At 45.7% G+C, this 12,845-nt stretch overlaps 1 protein-coding gene across 1 annotated transcript in view; it reads left to right on the top strand.

The window, feature by feature from the left end:
• Window positions 1–12,845, top strand: part of SLIT1 (slit guidance ligand 1) — a 164,649-nt gene that overhangs the window by 19,418 nt on the left and 132,386 nt on the right. The window contains exons 3-4 of the mRNA XM_061163120.1: window positions 1,861–1,932; window positions 6,894–6,965. Coding sequence (XP_061019103.1) covers window positions 1,861–1,932; window positions 6,894–6,965 — 144 coding nt within the window. The remainder of the gene's footprint in view (window positions 1–1,860; window positions 1,933–6,893; window positions 6,966–12,845) is intronic.

Below are 12,845 nucleotides of genomic sequence, written 5' to 3'. Positions count from 1 at the left end.
GGAAGACCAGGTCTGCTCAAGCTGCCATAGCAGAAGGCCACAGACTGGGTGGTTAAACAACAGAAATTAATTTTCTCACAGTTCTGGGGGCTAAAAGTCTAAGGCCAGGATGCCATCAGGGTTGGTTTGGGGAGGCCTCTGCTCCTGGCCACCTTCTTGCTGTGTCCTCAAGTGGCCTTTCCTGTGTGTGTGCACAGAGACATCTCTGTGTCTCTTCTTCTTATGAAGGCACCAGTCCTGTCAGACTAGGGCCCCACCCTTAAGACCTCATTTAGCCTTAATTCTGTACCTGAAGGCCTTACCTCTAAACAGAATCCCAAGAACTTCTGTGTATGAATTCTGGGGAGGAGAATAGCCCGATGCAGTCTGTAACAGTCTCCACAGCTCTTTTGAACTTGTGCCGCAGAAAGACTTCCCAGCGAGGCCACAGACCCCTTGATTTGAGGAGGAAGTTACTGGGGGCAGTTGAGGACAGAGGTGACCCCTTCAGGTGCCCGGCAGTGGCAGACATTGGAGGTGGCAGGTATGGCTTTGTTGGGCTTGGCCACCAGCCAGCAAAGGAGTTATCCATGGCATCTGCCTTGTCGGGCTGGGCAGGGGTGAGGAGTGAGGTGAAGGGGTGAATCCCTTCACCTCTCCTCCTCTGAATGTTTCAGCCTGCAAACACAGGTGTCAGGGAAGAACTGCAGTTCTTTATTTTCTCTGCTTCAACTCAGTTTCGACTTTAAGCCAGTTTCAGCATCCCATCTGGCTGGCAGGAAATTCATTATGGGCATACGGTCCTTCATTCCCAACTCCTGGGGTAATGCAGGGGTCCTGGGACCTGGTTCTTTCAGAACGATTGACTTTGTGGCTTGGAAGATCTTTGGAGGAGCTGGTGAGCCTGTGGTTGATCCTCTCTGGGATCATAGCTGTCCATCACTGGGGAGGGGGTTTCTGATTCTCCAGGACCCCTGACTCTGACCCCTTCCCAGGCTCCAGGAACCTCTTCTGAGTCTGGTGAAGCCCCCTTTCCATCTTGGTGTTACCCCACGCCCCCACCCCGCCCCTAGCCTCCAGCATAACCTCCTCACCAGCCCAGTTGTTTGGAAACAAAGCAGAGGAAGAGAAGTGTCCAGCAGCAGTTTCCGCCCCCTGCCCTGCCCCAGACCTCATCCGAGGCCCTTGTGGGACCCCATAAGCCACCTGCTTGAGGGGAGGGAGGGGAAAACATGGGAGAAAGACATACTTGATGAGCTCAGAAATTACCATGCAGCAAGTGATCTTCTGGTGAAAAATGCTGCCCTGTCAGCCAGATGCCCTGGGTTTCAGGCCGCATTGGCGGTGAGGAGGGGCAGAGTCCCCCGAGCCAGGTGGCTCAGTTGGCAGCAGATGTGGCCAGGCGGAGTGGGGGCGCTGGCCGAGTGGGTGTCGTCTGCCAACTGCAGAGTGTGTTTGCTGCATGTGTGGGCTGTGCTCAGCTGGCACAAGCTCGCTTCCCCCCGCGACTGGTCAGTTCCCCCTGCTCTGCCCCGTGGACGGGTGCCCTCTGGGCCAGCCCCTGCTGCCTGGGCGCCAGCTTCCCCGAGCTTGCCTTTGGAGCAATAGCCCCGTGCTCTGGTGCCCCATGGCCTTCTGCCCTGCTGACAGCTTCAGAGGGTCAGTACTGGGTAGGGCGGGAAGCACAAATTGCTGTCAGGGCTGGGTGTGCTGAGGAGCCCGTGTTGGAAATTTACGAAGCTGGGAAAAAGTGTTGACTCAGGCGAGGACTCGGGAATGTGTGGTCTCGGGCACTGCTCCTATTTCACTCCCTCGTGCCAGCTATTTCTAGGAGTCCTTGTCCACCATCCTGGAGCTGTCCTTGTCTCTTTGCTTCCCCAGGCAGCTGATGGAGAACCAGATTGGAGTGGTGGAACGGGGGGCTTTCGATGACATGAAGGAGCTGGAGCGGCTGTGAGTATCCGTGGGTGCTGGCTAAGGAGGGCGGTGGGGGCTGGCAGAGGGGACTGAAGCAGGTTGAGCCTGGTGGGAGGAGCCAGTGCTGCACACCCAGCCTGCCTCCTGCCTGCAGATGGGGGCCAGGGGCGGCATGGAAGGGATCGCAGCGTCATCGTGAGATGATGGCAAAGACAGCTGGAGAGGTCCTCACCCCAAATTCTAAACACAGCGATCTGTGCTGTTGTTCCCCGAAAATACATCATGGCAAAAAATCTACACAGTTCAGAGGAAGCGAAATTCCTTCCTATAATCTTATACCCCAGATATAACCAGTCACTGATTTGTGTGGCTTTAAAGGAAGCACTGGTGTGCCCAGGGGACCAACCGCAGGGACGCCCCAGGAGCAGTGTCTGGGGTGCTTGGGGCCACAGCACAGAATTGAAGGTGGTATTTTCTGATTTGCATCCTTTGTTCCTTTGGGGGCTTTTGAGTTTGAAAACAGTTCTTGATAATTTTTGCATTTCAGATTGGCAATAATGAGGGGAAAAAAAGGAATGTGGTATGGGTGAGGTGGGGTTGGCCACTGGCCTCATTTTTCTGCTTTGGTTTGGCTGCAAGTGTCAAGAATTCATGCCTTTTGAATCAGAAAGTCCATTTTATTTTAAGGAAATAATCAGAAACATGACTAAAAATATGTATATCAGGGTATTCACTGCACAGTATTTAAATATAATAAAAGTTGGAAACAGAAATTCTGGTGGAGATGTAAGGTATAAAACCACCTTTTTTAAGAACTATTAAGGCCATAGGAATGTGTCCACACTTAGTATAATGTTAAGTGGGAAAGGGAGGAAGTGACTTTTGTTTGAATGAAATCAACTTGTATGTGTGCAGAGTACAAGAGGAAGAAAATAATTGAGATTGTTAACTCTCATTACTCTGAGTGGTGGGATAACAGCTCACTTTAATTTTATTCTTTGTGCTTTCCTTTTTTGTGGATTTTTTTCACCCAATGAGTTTATGATGATAATTATAGCTTTTATCGATTGCCTTACTCTATGCCAGGCACCAAGATAAATACTTTGTCCTCCAATATCTCATTTAATCCTTAAAACAACACTGTGGCCAGTGGTGTCATTCAGATGAGAACGGAGGTGCACAAAAGTTAAGGCACTTGCCTTATTAAATGATTATTAAGTGATTAAATGTAGAAGAGGGGATTAGAATCCAGATCATTTTGCCGCCAAAGCCTGAGCTCTTAATGGCTGTAATCTAACACCTCACTTTCCTCTTTTACTTCAAAGAAAATGAGGTATTAAGTAAATGGAAAGAAGATGATTGTCTCATTGCTTTCCTGTAGCCTGGAGAAAAACCAAGCTGAACTTTTTCTTATCCAGGTCTAAAACTGAGCCATAAGGAGCCCAGAGCTACAACAGATATTTCGTCCCATGTTTTTTTTCTTTCCAAGGCTCAGAGCAAAAGACATGCTCGTGACCTCTCTGTGTGGGGTGATTTGGTCCTTACTCATTTCAGCTCTGGCTCCGGGGCTGCCATGCCCTGCGGGAGGAGAAGAGGTGGGCGGGAATCTAGTCAGGACTGGTGGCCCACACCACACCTGCTGCTGACACCCAAGGGTGGGCAGGATCCTCTTTTTTGAGTCATGATGTGTAGCTGGAGACTTTTGTCCCTTCTCTCCTTTTCTGATTCTTTCTTCCTGGGTGAGTCACCAGCAGCTGCATGGCAGGCTGTTCCTGCGGTGTGTGACAGCTCTGTCCCTGGGGAGTCCAGTGCCGGCTGTAGATGGCCCACACCCTATCCTCTGACTTGTTGGAGACCAGTGGTGGATCAGTTAATCATAAAAGTTGGATAAAGTAGGGAGTCATAGAAACTATCCATTTGATGTGAAAACTTATAAATGTGCATTTACTGACCTGGCTCTGTGTTTTTTTGTTTTTTTCAATTTTTGCCAATGTCTTACTTTTTAGTTTCTTTAAGGCAGAGAGAGATTTTTAGAGGGCCCTTGGAAGCAATCTGGCTGGAAAATTGTGAATTTCTTTTATGACCTCCCCCTGCCACCCTCCCAGTCTTTTACCCAACAGCTCTTTAATTAGCATCTTTCGTTATAGTGATTCTTTCCAAGGCAGCCAACCAGCTTTTCTAGAGATGACTCTCTTTTCACACTAGTATTTCATTCATCTATGTAATCATCATTCATTTATATAATTATAAGTACCTCTGGCATAAGCAGGTTTCGGAACAGACATGATTGGTTCTTGTAAGTAGTTACAGATTTGAGCGCAGCAGAGGCAGAGACGCGTGTCTTGCTGCCGGCCGTGAGGATGGGTGGGTCACAGGGTTTGGTTGATTGATGTTGAAGGGGGAAGAGCACTCGGTCACTGTGAGTGGGCTGAGGGGGAGGAGCATGGTTAACGTGGGGTGGGAGCCACGGAAAGGTGGGCTTCACAACCCACTTCTCCCATTCGGTGGTGACTTGGGGGAGTCATTCACTTCTGGACATCCCACTTCCCTCAGCTATCAAAGAGAGCTCAGCCAGGCCTACAAACATATTCTCAGAACCTGAGAGCCCAGCCACGTGGTGAGATGGTGATGGTCAAACCTTCTCCAGGGTCATTTCAGCGAGGAGATGGGAGGTTACGTGCGCGCTTTGTACTCAAAAGAGAGAAAGTCACCTTTTCCTTCTGCCTCCCTCCGATGCTGAGGTAGTGCCTACAATGCATTTATCTCAGTGCCTGGCACAAAATGAGGCCGGTCAGGGCCTTACTACCGCTGTCATTTTTCTCAGCTTTCTGTAGGTCACTCCACATGCTAGGTCCCTCCTTTGTTGTCCTTTGATTTTCCACTTTAGCAGTTGAAAGTCTTTTCCTTTTAAGTGTTTTTCAGAAACCGAAGCCAGGAAAGTGAGAAAGTCTTGGGGGAAAACAAAACAAAACAAAACCCAGTGATTACCATGCAGTGTAAATATAGGATTAATTTATTGGATGAGGTTAAGGAAATTGAAGCGATCTGATATCTACTCCTGTTGCTTTAAGGATTACATTGGTGGTCCTTTATTCCCCCCAAGGCAATGATGTGTTTCCCTAGGAGCCTGCCCTTTAGAGTAAACTTCTTCCAGCTGGTCTAAGATAGTAACTCTAACTGTCCTGTGTTGGAAAATGGTACCTCTCTCACACGTCAGATGAAAAGTTGACCTCCTAGAAGGTAACCACAGACCAATGAGACGGAGCTCATCAAATTATATTTCCTCCTCCCTCCAGGAGAAGAAAGCTTATGCCCAGTTGGTTTATCATCCTCTCGAGCTATTAAAGGAGATGGTTGTGGGAAATTCAAAATATATGGTAGACTAGGGGTTCCCTGGTGGCTCAGTGCTAAAGAATCTACCTGCCAATGCAGGAGATGCAGGAGACTTGGGTTTGATCCCTGGGTCAGGAAGATCCCCTGGAAGAGGGAATGGCAACCCATTCCAGTATTCTTGCCTGGAAAATCCCATGGACAGAGGAGCCTGGTGGGCTACAGTCGGTGGAATTGAAAAGAGTCAGATGTGACTGAGCACCCACACACATAGACTAGAAGACGGGGGCTGCATTTGACACCAGTGCTTCTCAACCCTGATGTGCACTCAGGTCACTTGGGGATCTGGTTGAGATGCAGAGCCCCAATCAACAGGTCTGGGGTAGCCTGGGACGCGCCTCTCTCACCAGCTTCCTAAGTGATGCTCCTGCAGGTGGTCCACGGACACAGTGTGAGTGCCAAAGCTTCATACTTTGTAGGTGTCACTCCCCCCACCTCCCATAGCCACTGCTGTTGGGCAGGAATCCTGCACTCCAGTGTCAGAGAATTGGTTACCGAAGGTGTCAAGATGAGTCAGGTTAAACTTCACTGCCTTCCTCAGACAAGTTTGAGTTTTTTCTGCATTGTCTTTTAAGGCCACATTCCAGAACCAGACTTCTTACTCCTGCCTATGTCTATAGTACTAAATAATATTCCAGCTATAGAAGAATTAGAAATGATGGACATACTAAAAGTAACATAATTAAAAATAGATTTGTCATTCTCTATTGTCTGGCATGGAAAAGAAAGCGAAAGTGTTAGTCACTCAGTTGTGTCTAACTCTTTGAGACTCCATGGACTACAGCCAGCCAGGCTCCTCTGTCCATAGAATTCTCTAGGAATACTTGAGTGGGTAGCCATTTCATTCTCCAAGGGATCTTCCCGAACAAGGAATGGAACCCGGGTCTCCTGTTTTGCAGGCAGATTCTTTACAGTCTGAGCCACCAGGGAAGCCTGTCTGGCATGGAAAGACATCCACAAATTGTTGAGTGAGAAAAATTCAGGTGGCTTAATGCTTTCTCTTCTACTATTTGGGGCTTTTAAAAAAATATTAAGCATGTATTTTCATAAATAATTTAAAAAATCTATAATGATATTTTCAATTTGAAAAAAAGACCTAAAGCAATAAAACTGTTGAATCACCCTTGAGCCAAATGTGGATGAAAGCAATAAAGAATCAGAACCCCTTGGTCAATCCTATCCCATTAGGGTATATCTCACATTTCAAGAGTAGTCAGGTATCCAGTTCACAAACAGATAACATTTGAATCAGTGCCTGATACATTATACAGGGACTTGAAAATCTAAAGTGAAGATAATGATGGGCATGGAGGGACTAATGGAAGGAAAGATGCTCTTTTTACTGACTGGCCAAGACATGTCAGGTCCTCCATTGAGGGGCTTTCAGATGTTCTATTCTTATCCTCCCCAAAGTTGGATGGTGGATTTCTCACTTTACAGATGAAGAAACTGAGGCTCAGAGAAGGTGCCTCCCTGGGGTTACACAGTGACATGTTAGGATTTGAATGCTGGGACCTCTGACTCTGAATCCTGTGCTTTTTGAAAAGTCTTTTGGGTTTCCTGGACAGTTTGGCCATTTCCAACCTCTCCTCTCTTCTCTTTTTCAGACGACTCAACCGGAACCTGCTGCACACGTTACCAGAGCTGCTGTTCCAGAATAACCAGGCTCTGTCGAGGCTGTGAGTGATGCTCCATGGATGCTCCACAGATAAAATCTGTGGTCTTATCCCATGCCCTGTCAGGGGTGGGGGAGCAATGGGTGGTCAGTGGAGCCTGGACCTTCCCGTGACCCCCACACTCCTCACCTGGCAGGCATCGTCCAGGTGATCTAAGGCCATCTTTCTGTAGTGCTTTTCGGGACATTTCTCCATGGCAAGCACTTGATAGAATCAGTAGTCTGTCCAGTTCTGTGTGCTGCCCCTGACAGTGTGGTGTGGTGATATTCTTGGGGTGGGCACACTTGCCAGTCATGATGCCAGACTTTATAGGGACGCCTGTTCTCATGCATCTCTTGCTGCCTTTGATAACCTGCCTTGGGTGGAATGTTATTCATTCAAATAAGCCCTTCTTGGATTTTTGCATCTATTTTCAACTCAGAGTAATGAGGTCTGTTAGCTTGTTAACCATAGCATGAAGTCATGCTTTTATTTGTAAATGTGCTTCTTTCAGGTTTAAAATGTAGTGGCCAATTCTGTGGCTTCATGACTTACCAGATATGTCTGTAATTGTTCTCCTGTACATTTCATTTTCTGGGATCTTGGGTTAGACAGGACCTTAGAGATTACCTAAGGAATCTCCTCTTCAGCCTCTTAGTGTATGTATAGTCTTTTAATCTTTGCTTGGCTACTTCCAGTGGGGAGTTCATCACCTCCTTGGGCAGCCAATTCCATTGTTGGACACATCTGCATATTAGAAACATTTTCTTAACTTTGAGCCCTAAATCGATTTTAATAAGTTTTGATTTTTCTAGCTTTGCTTTCTGTAAGTACCTAGGACAATCAAGTACAGTACTTTTGTTTAATTTTGAGGGGTTTTCAGGTTTTTTAATTTTGAGTTGGGAGGTTTAGTTATCATTAACAAACCTGAAAAACCATTGGTTTGTACCTCCTGCGTGCCCAGCAGAGCACTGTGTGAGATACTGGGCTGCCAGTTCTTCCCCAAAGAAGCTTATAGGACCCCACGTAGGTGATGGTGCAGGTAAGTCTGGAGATGCAATGGGTAAGACCAAGGGTGGGGGCTGGGTGGGGGTTGGCACCGTGGGGCTGCAGAGTGCTGAGAGGTGTGCCTGTGGAGCCTGGCGCTTGATCTCTCTCCTCTGATTAAATACGGCTGGTTCTTTTCACTTCTGTCCTGATTGCCACTTCTTGGTAAGCCCAGTGGTCTGAAGGCAGCCACAGAATTTCTCATGGATCCTGCTTTCCAGGTTTTGTTTTAGGGTGGAGCTCTAACTTTCAGTTCTGTCTGGTTGGTCTCTCTGGTCACTTCCTGTTTCCTTCTTCTGACCTGGAGGTCTCTCCACAGAGATGGAGATGTCTCTCAGTGAGGATCTCTTCTGCTGGCCTTTGCCACCCTTGGGCTCAAGCTGGGCCTTCTCTGTCGGCCCCCCTATAACTGGTAGGCAGGCCCTTTGGTGCCAGGCCCATCCAGGGTGGCTTGACCTTTCTTTCCTTGATGGCTGAAGGCACAAGATCCTTCCCAGCAGCCTGGGCAGCCCCTATCCTGGGGGCCAGCTCTTGCACACAAGGTCCATGCTGCTACTGGTCCCTGGTGGGCAGCTGGCCTTGTCCTGACTGAGCCCTAGCAGCTCTTGTTTAGCCTTGTTCTGTCCTTTCTCCGAGCTGCCTCTTACGGGAGTTATCACAACTTTAACATTGCAAAAATTCATCCTGAACATCTTTTCTCCTGGTCCCCTTCTGTACTTTTCTTTTCCCTTCTCTCAAGCCCTCTTAGCCCTTTGCACATTGGCCCCTACTCTCCCAGCATTATTCACCTGCTTTGACTTTCTTCCCTTCGGTCACATGGATGCCCTTCACCATCCAGGGTTTGGAGCAGGTCCCTTGTTGCTGTTAAGTTCTGGACATTGCTTTGATCCTCTGTCATTTATTTTATTTTTAAAACCTTTTAAATTTATTTTTAAATTTCAGCTTTGCTAAGGTATAATTGACAAACAAAATTACTTGAAGTGTGTACTGTGATAATTTGATACACACAAACATGATGAAAGTGTCCCCTACTTCCATCCAGTTCTTCAACATATCCGTTATCTCACATATTTATCTTTTTATTGAGGGCATTCAAGTTTTACTTTTTCAGTAAATTCCAATTATGTTAGGACTATGTTATCAACAATAGTGATCATGTCATACATTAGATTGTACTCTGTTACCAACCTCTCTTTATTTGTCCATCCCACAGCCTCTGGTAACTACTTTTCTACTCTGCTTCTGTGAATTTGATATTTTTTTAAGATTCCTCACGTAAGTGATACCAGGCTTCCCTGGTGGCTCAGACGACAGAGAATCTGCCTAGGAGACCCAAGTTCAATTCCTAGGTCGGGAAGATCCCCTGGAGAAGGAAGTGGCAACCCACTCCAATATTCTTGCCTGGGAAATCCCATGAACACAGAAGCCTGGTGAGCTACAGTCTGTGGGGTCGCAAAGAGTTAGACACGACTGAGCAACTTACACACACACGCATAAGTGATACCATGAAGTATTTGTCTTTGGCTTATTTCACTTAGCATAATCCCTTGGGGTCCACACATGCTGTCACAAATGGCAGGATTTCCTTCTTTCTCATGGCTGATTTATATTCTACTGTGTGTGGGGATGCTGTTGTGTATGTCGACCTATCTATTTATCTATCTATCTGGTCCCTAACTAAGCCAGTCCTTATCCAGGAGCATAGCTGGCCTGGATGAAGGGAAACTGTTTTCTCTAGCTCTCCTCTTTTTTTTAACCATTGCAAAATTGAAATATAGTCAATTTACAATGTTACTTTCTACTGTATAGCCAAGTGATTCAGTTATACCCATATATATATATATATATATATATATATATATACACACACATTTCTTTTTCATTATGGTTTATCATAAGATATTTAATATAGAAGGTCCTTGTTGTTTATTTTTATATAGTACTGTGTATATGTTAATTCCAAACTCTTAATTTATATCTCCTCCCACCCCCTGCTATCCTCTTTAGTAATTAACCATAAGTTTGTTTTCCATGTCTGTGAGTCTGTTTTGTAAATAAGTTCATTTATATAATTTTTTTTGGATTTCACATATAAATGATATCATAGCATGTTTGTCTTTCTCTTTCTGACTTATTTCACCTAATATGATAATCTCTAGGTCCATCCATGTTGCTGCAAAAAGCATTATTTCATTTCTTTTTTTTATGAGTGAGTAGTATTCTGTTGTATATCCTGGTGGCTCAGATGGTAAAGATTCTGCCTGCAATGCAGGAGACCTGAGTTCTACCCCTGGGTCGGGAAAATTCCCTGGAGAAGGAAATGGCAACCCACTCCAGTGTTGTTGCCTAGAAAATCCCATGGACAGAGAAGCCTGGCAGGCTACAATCCATGGGGTCGCAAAGAGTTGGACCGAGTGACAAACACTAGCTAACTATATATACACATCTTTATCCATTCATCTACTGATGGGCATTTTAGGTTGCTTCCATGTTTTGGCAATTGAATATACTGCTGCTATGAACAATGGGGTACATGTATCTTTTTGAATTAGAGTTTGCTCTGGATATATGCTCAGGGATTGCTGTATCATATGGTAACACTATTTTTAGTATTTTTTTAAGGAACCTCCATACTCTTCTCCATAGTGACTATACCAATTTATATTCCCACCAACAGGATAGGAGGAGGGTTCCTTTTTCTCCACATTCTCTCCAGCATTTATTATTTATAGACTCTTTAATGATGGCCATTCTAACTGTGTGAAGTGATACCTCATTGTAGTTTTGATTTGCATTTCTCTGATAATTAGCAGTATTGAACATCTTTTCATGTGCCTGTTGGCCATCTGGATATCTTCTTTGGAAAAAAGTCTATTGAGGGCTTCTGCTCATTTTTTGATTGGATTTTTTTAAATATTAAGCTGGATGGACTGTTTATATACCTTGGAAATTAATCTCTTTCAGTAGCATCATTTGCAAATATTTTCTCCCAGTCTGTCGATTGTAATTTTTTTCCTCTTGATATTTCTTTTTTTTTTTTTTCTCTTGATATTTCTTAAGCCCACCTATAAGTACAGGTGTGCAGGCCGATGGGACTTTGGGGAGGACTGCTGTGCAGTGCTCCCCATGTAGATCAGCCTAGAGCTTGAACTCATGACCAGGGACAGTACTTCCTGATGCCTCACCAGCTCAGGTCATCTCAAAAAGGGTACATGCGGAGGGGAAATGATTAAACAAAACGTTATTGATCTGGATGTTTGTCCCTGGTGTCTGGACCCTGTATTTTTTCCCCTGGTGATGGTTATAGGGAAGGATACAAGAGCAAGTGTCTAAAGACTTACTTGCTAATATTCTTTTCCATCCTTCTCATCCCCAATTCACTGACCTGAGCATCTGGCATTCCAAACATCTCTGTTTAGCCTCCAGGTGGTCTGGCTGAGGAGCACTTGGGCATTCCTGCTTCCAGAAACAGGACCTGCAGTCTGGTGACGTGGGGGTGGGGTGGGCTGGGGTATTGTAAGGGCATCAGCAGCAGACTCCTGGGCTCCTCTTGACAGGAAGTGAGGCACAGTGGGGACCAGAGATGTGAGGGGTATTTCTAGTTCTTTCTGACCGTCTACTTTATTGTCCCACTTCTCCTGGCAAACAAGTGTCCCGGGTTTACCAGCAACATCTCAGTTCCACTGTGACTTTGGTTCACCACCATGTTCCCTGCTCTCCTGCTTCCTGTGACCTTGGAGCTCAGATCCCCTTGTGTCTGTGGTCCCAGCCCGGATTTCTAGGGAAGGAATCCGATTGGTGCGTCTTCGGTCAGGCATTCACGCAAGGGCCAAGGGGATGAGTTGGGGGCGGTGGGACTGTCTGGACCAGTCACACTCTAGGCCCCCCTTAGGAGGAGGGTAAGAGGGGAGGCAGGGCTTGGTGTTTCTGGTCTCTCATCTGGTGACATTTTTTCTCCTTTGAGGGATCCGTTACTAATCCTGTTCAACTGGAACCAGTCATGGATTTTTTTTTTTTCACTAGGGGTCATTATGCTATATCAGCATGAAAATGAGAGACCAGGTATGCAGTCACAAAGCCTGTCAGGTGGTGTGTGGCCCACGTTTCAACTGCTTTTGTCTGTGAAGCTTCCAGCAGTTAAAATCCTGTGGCTGGTTATTTCTCACTAACGTTTCTCCAGTTGGTGGGTTAGTCAGCCCATTTCTTTCCATGTTCAGGACGAGAGAGATTGGTTTGGACCAAGAGCAGTTTGGTAATCGAGTTGGAAATAGACATCAGGCCTTGAAGGGACCATGAAAAGTCTGAAAATGGGCTTAAATATTGATGTAGAAATCTAACATTTGGGGATTGACCCTAAGGTCAATAAAATATGATTACAAACATGTTCACTGCAGCATAATATAGAATGTTGAAATATAGAATATTGAAAAGAATATAATAACCAAAATGTCCAACCTTGGGGAAATGATTAAGTAAACTTTGGTATATCTACTTGGTGGAATATTTATTTCCTCGTCAGAAATGGCCTTTATGAAAGATGTAGAGTGATGCAGATAAATGTTTGTGATACCAAAGCCAGGATGCAAACTTGTTTTGACTAAGATCACTAAACAAATCACTCTAAAGGGTGCACAGGAAAATGACCACAAAATGCCAACAGGGGTTATCTCTGGGTGACTTTTTCTTATTTATATTTCCCAGGTGTTCAATAAAAAGAGTATATTTTTAAAAAAATATTTATTTATTTGGCTGCACTGGGTCCTAGCTGCAGTGTATGGGATCCTTTAGTCGAGGCAGTTCCCTGACCAGGGATGGAATCTGGCTCCCTGCATCATGAGCACAGAGTCCTAGCCACTG

Source organism: Dama dama, chromosome 15, assembly GCF_033118175.1.
Source record: "Dama dama isolate Ldn47 chromosome 15, ASM3311817v1, whole genome shotgun sequence".
Classification (NCBI taxonomy): domain Eukaryota; kingdom Metazoa; phylum Chordata; class Mammalia; order Artiodactyla; family Cervidae; genus Dama; species Dama dama.
This window is presented reverse-complemented; position numbering and strand designations above follow the sequence as displayed.